We start from the raw sequence: 6,000 nt of genomic DNA on the forward strand, positions 1-6,000 counted from the left end.
AGCCTACCTAAAGAAACAAGAAAAATCTCAAGTAAACAATCTAACCTTACACCTAAAGAAACTAGAGAAAGAAGAACAAACAAAACCCAAAGTTAGCAGAAGGAAAGAAATCATAAAGATCAGAGCAGAAATAAATGAAATAGAAACAAAGAAAACAATAGCAAAGATCAATAAAACTAAAAGTTGGTTCTTTGAGAAGATAAACAAAATTGATAAGCCATTAGCCAGACTCATCAAGAAAAAGAGGGAGAGGACTCAAATCAATAAAATCAGAAATGAAAAAGGAGAAGTTACAACAGACACCGCAGAAATACAAAGCATCCTAAGAGACTACTACAAGCAACTTTATGCCAATAAAATGGACAACCTGGAAGAAATGGACAAATTCTTAGAAAGGTATAACCTTCCCAGACTGAATCAGGAAGAAACAGAAAATATGAACAGACCAATCACAAGTAATGAAATTGAAACTATGATTAAAAATCTTCCAACAAACAAAAGTCCAGGACCAGATGGCTTCACAGGTGAATTCTATCAAACATTTAGAGAAGAGCTAACACCCATCCTTCTCAAACTCTTCCAAAAAATTGCAGAGGAAGGAACACTCCCAAACTCATTCTATGAGGCCACCATCACCCTGATACCAAAACCAGACAAAGACACTACAAAAAAAGAAAATTACAGACCAATATCACTGATGAATATAGATGCAAAAATCCTCAACAAAATACTAGCAAACAGAATCCAGCAACACATTAAAAGGATCATACACCACGATCAAGTGGGATTTATCCCAGGGATGCAAGGATTCTTCAATATACGCAAATCAATCAATGTGATACACCATATTAACAAATTGAAGAATAAAAACCATATGATCATCTCAATAGATGCAGAAAAAGCTTTTGACAAAATTCAACACCCATTTCTGATAAAAACTCTCCAGAAAGTGGGCATAGAGGGAACCTACCTCAACATAATAAAGGCCATATATGACAAACCCACAGCAAACATCATTCTCAATGGTGAAAAACTGAAAGCATTTCCTCTAAGATCAGGAACGAGACAAGGATGTCCACTCTCACCACTATTATTCAACATAGTTCTGGAAGTCCTAGCCACGGCAATCAGAGAAGAAAAAGAAATAAAAGGAATACAAATTGGAAAAGAAGAAGTAAAACTGTCACTGTTTGCGGATGACATGATACTATACATAGAGAATCCTAAAACTGCCACCAGAAAACTGCTAGAGCTGATTAATGAATATGGTAAAGTTGCAGGATACAAAATTAATGCACAGAAATCTCTTGCATTCCTATACACTAATGATGAAAAATCTGAAAGAGAAATTATGGAAACACTCCCATTTACCATTGCAACAAAAAGAATAAAATACCTAGGAATAAACCTACCTAGGGAGACGAAAGACCTGTATGCAGAAAACTATAAGACACTGATGAAAGAAATTAAAGATGATACCAACAGATGGAGAGATATACCATGTTCTTGGATTGGAAGAATCAACATTGTGAAAATGAGTATACTACCCAAAGCAATCTACAGATTCAATGCAATCCCTATCAAATTACCAATGGCATTTTTTACGGAGCTAGAACAAATCATCTTAAAATTTGTATGGAGACACAAAAGACCCCGAATAGCCAAAGCAGTCTTGAGGCAAAAAAATGGAGCTGGAGGAATCAGACTCCCTGACTTCAGACTATACTACAAAGCTACAGTAATCAAGACAGTATGGTACTGGCACAAAAACAGAAACATAGATCAATGGAACAAGATAGAAAGCCCAGAGATTAACCCACGCACCTATGGTCAACTAATCTATGACAAAGGAGGCAAAGATATACAATGGAGAAAAGACAGTCTCTTCAATAAGTGGTGCTGGGAAAACTGGACAGCTACATGTAAAAGAATGAAATTAGAATACTCTCTAACACCATACACAAAAATAAACTCAAAATGGATTAGAGACCTAAATATAAGACTGGACACTATAAAACTCTTAGAGGAAAACATAGGAAGAACACTCTTTGACATAAATCACAGCAAGATCTTTTTTGATCCACCTCCTAGAGTAATGGAAATAAAAACAAAAATAAACAAATGGGACCTAATGAAACTTCAAAGCTTTTGCACAGCAAAGGAAACCATAAACAAGACGAAAAGACAACCCTCAGAATGGGAGAAAATATTTGCAAATGAATCAATGGACAAAGGATTAATCTCCAAAATATATAAACAGCTCATTCAGCTCAATATCAAAGAAACAAACACCCCAATCCAAAAATGGGCAGAAGACCTAAATAGACATTTCTCCAAAGAAGACATACAGACGGCCACGAAGCACATGAAAAGATGCTCAACATCATTAATTATTAGAGAAATGCAAATCAAAACTACAATGAGGTATCACCTCACTCCTGTTAGAATGGGCATCATCAGAAAATCTACAAACAACAAATGCTGGAGAGGGTGTGGAGAAAAGGGAACCCTCTTGCACTGTTGGTGGGAATGTAAATTGATACAGCCACTATGGAGAACAATATGGAGGTTCCTTTAAAAACTAAAAATAGAATTACCATATGACCCAGCAATCCCACTACTGGGCATATACCCAGAGAAAACCGTAATTCAAAAAGACACATGCACCCGAATGTTCATTGCAGCACTATTTACAATAGCCAGGTCATGGAAGCAACCTACATGCCCATCAACAGACGAATGGATAAAGAAGAAGTGGTACATATATACAATGGAATATTACTCAGCCATAAAAAGGAACGAAATTGAGTCATTTGTTGAGACATGGATGGATCTAGAGACTGTCATACAGAGTGAAGTAAGTCAGAAAGAGAAAAACAAATATCGTATATTAATGCATGTATGCGGAACCTAGAAAAATGGTACAGATGAGCCAGTTTGCAGGGCAGAAGTTGAGACACAAATGTAGAGAATGGTCATATGGACACCAAGGGGGGAAAACTGTGGTGAGGTGGGGATGGTGGTGTGCTGAATTGGGCAATTGGGATTGACATGTATACACTGATGTGTATAAAACTGATGCCTAATAAGAACCTGCAGTATAAAAAAACAAACAAAACAACTAATACTAAACTTTCATTGGGTTATTTGTATGGAAATATGTTAATATAAATGTTTCAGACATTACATGAAATTTCTAAAAATCTTATATTTGTATTTGTATGGAAATATGTATGGAAATATGTTAATATAAATGTTTCAGGAAAAAAATAAAAAAAAAATAAATAAATAAATAAAAAAAAAAGAATTGAAGTGCTGATACATGCTACAACATGGGTGAACCTTAAAAACATTATGCTAAATGAAACAGGCCAGTCACAAAAGACTTCATTTAAAGGATTCCACTTATATTACATGCCTAGAATAGGCAAATCTATAGAGGAAAAAGGTAGATTAATGGTCACTTAGGGCTGTGGAGTTTGGGGGGAAGTGACCAGTGACTGCTAATGGATACTAGGTTTCTTTTGGGACTGATAAGGATGTCCCAAAATTGATTGTGGTGATAGTTGCACAGCTATGTGAATATACTAAAAACCATTGAATTATTCAATGAATAATGAATGATTCAATTATTCAAATGAATAATTCAATTATTCAATTATTAAATGAGTGAACTTTATGGCATGTGAATTATATCTCAATAAAGCTGTTAAAAAAGGAATTTCTATAAATCATATATTTCAGTGAAAATGACTTGGTATCTATTTCCTCATCATAAAGAGGCAAATAACTCAATGTTGAAACTATGATGTATTCTTTTGTTGTAAAATTTAAAGCTGCCAGATCAGTTGCTTTTCTGATGGTGAGGAAATTAAATTTTATTTTAAAGTATAGTTGTATGTATGTTCATATATTTCCATGCATGCTTTTATGATTTAATGTCACCCCAAATATATAAAACTCTACCTTCCCAAATACTTCTCAAATATAATTGTGTAAACATATAGAATATTTTAAATGTTAATCTCATAGGGACATTTTTTAAGTGCCTTCTAAATGAAGAAAAGTAAATGGTTATCTAATGGAGAAAATCAGTCTTATTAATGAGAATCACTTCTGATATATACTATTCTTTGGTTTTAAGTGTGATAGGATAATGACAGTACCTGGACTCTATATCCTGTTGAGGACTTATAGGAACATGAATTATATTTTTAACTTTTAAGATTGTTATGTCTCCTTAGAGAAGTGACCTTTTTTAAAAAAAGTTATGATGTAATATCCTTCACTATCGCGAGTAGCATTCTTTGCTCTAAAGTCAACTTTTATATTGATATAGCTACTCTATCTTTACTTGGCTAGTCTTTGTATGGTATACTTATTGATATTTGATACCTATGGGCATTTGAAAATGTTACAGAAATCTTATAAAGGAGTTTTAAAAAGTATTATAGTTTAGAGCTAAGTATTTTGGATCTGTAATCCATTATGCTGCTAAACTCTGATTTGCCATGATTTCAGAAAATGAGGAATACAGAAATCAATTGTCTTTAAGATAATTATAGCTATATTTCATTCTTGAAACTAAAAGTCATATCTTAGAGTTCAACAAACTATGTTTTCATATTAACCTAATTGATTCTTAGATTTATTCTCAGATTAATTAATTAGATTCTTAACCAAACCATTAGCTATAATTGGTTAGTTCATTACATGTTTCTGTGACTGGTTTTTCCATTCGTTTCACTCATGTCGTCTCTTTGTGTTAGGACCATATTTCAACTGACTTGTGTGTAGAGATCAATGACCACAGCTTCCATTCACGGTCACAAACACAATTTAAAATATCTACATTTGGGAGACTAAACCAAAGTATCCTAATTATAGAAATGAAATGCCATCCTCCCACTCCTGGTTATTTATGTTACTGTAGGAATTATTTCTTGACAAATCAAGTACCAATTGTGAAAATATTAGAAGTCTCTGATGCATTTATATATAGATTATTAAATGTTCCTGTAACAATATGAATTATTTTAAGTAGCTATTAAACATATGCCTTTGAAACATAAATTTTATCGTTTCCCACCCTAACAGCTGCAGAAATAACTGTTCAACCAACCGTGGAAGAGGCCTCTGACAACTGCACTCAAGAATGTCTCATCTTGGGCCACTCTGATGCCTGCTGGATGCCAGCTTCTCTGACCCATTCCAGCCCTTCACAGGCACAGACCTCTGCTCTGTGCCACAGCCCGCCCCTGATGCAGACCACTCTTCGCCGGCGCAACCCTCCAGTGACACAGACCGTTGCGCTCTGCCACAGTCCGCCGGTGACCCAGGCTATTGCACTGTGCCACAGCCCTCCACCAGCACAGACCTCCACTCTGCACCACAGCCCACCTCTAGCACAGGCTACTGCTCTTCGCCACAGCCCTCCACCAGCACAGGCCTCTGCCCACCGCTACAGCCCTCCCCTGGCACAGGCTACCGCAATCCACTGCAGCCCTCCTCTGCCACAGGCTGCTGCCCTCCATCGCAGCCCTGCACAACCACAAATGGGTCTGCAGCAAGGTTGGGGGCAAGGTGCTGGCCCTGATGGACTACTTTCTCTTGATCAGGGAGCACAAGGTAGTACAAGATCTCAGTTTTACGCCATGTCTGAAAGACTTCATCCTAGTGATGATTCAATTAAAGTCATTCCCTTGACAACCTTCACTCCAGGCCAGCAGGCCAGACCCTCTAGGGATGATTCTCCCATTATGGAAGAACATCCTTTATAAAACTGTAACCGCTACTTCACATTTTCCAACAGGATGTATATAATCAAAGTTTAAGATTCATTTTCAATGAATACTTAAAATTGTTAGATTTGTAAATAGCTATGTAAATAGAAACCGACACCAGAATCAAGTCTAGAGCTAGACCCTTAGTCAAAAGTTAAAAATAAATTTATAATTTGATTAATTCAGAATATGTATTTAAAAATAAAAGAAATTGAAA

At 35.8% G+C, this 6,000-nt stretch overlaps 1 protein-coding gene across 1 annotated transcript in view; it reads left to right on the forward strand.

The window, feature by feature from the left end:
- Positions 1-5,780, forward strand: part of PCDH11X (protocadherin 11 X-linked) — a 663,037-nt gene extending 657,257 nt beyond the window's left edge. The window contains exon 8 of the mRNA XM_036841163.1: positions 5,098-5,780. Coding sequence (XP_036697058.1) covers positions 5,098-5,780 — 683 coding nt within the window. The remainder of the gene's footprint in view (positions 1-5,097) is intronic.
- Positions 5,781-6,000: the final 220 nt, after the last annotated feature.

This window comes from Balaenoptera musculus, chromosome X, assembly GCF_009873245.2.
Source record: "Balaenoptera musculus isolate JJ_BM4_2016_0621 chromosome X, mBalMus1.pri.v3, whole genome shotgun sequence".
Lineage (NCBI taxonomy): Eukaryota > Metazoa > Chordata > Mammalia > Artiodactyla > Balaenopteridae > Balaenoptera > Balaenoptera musculus.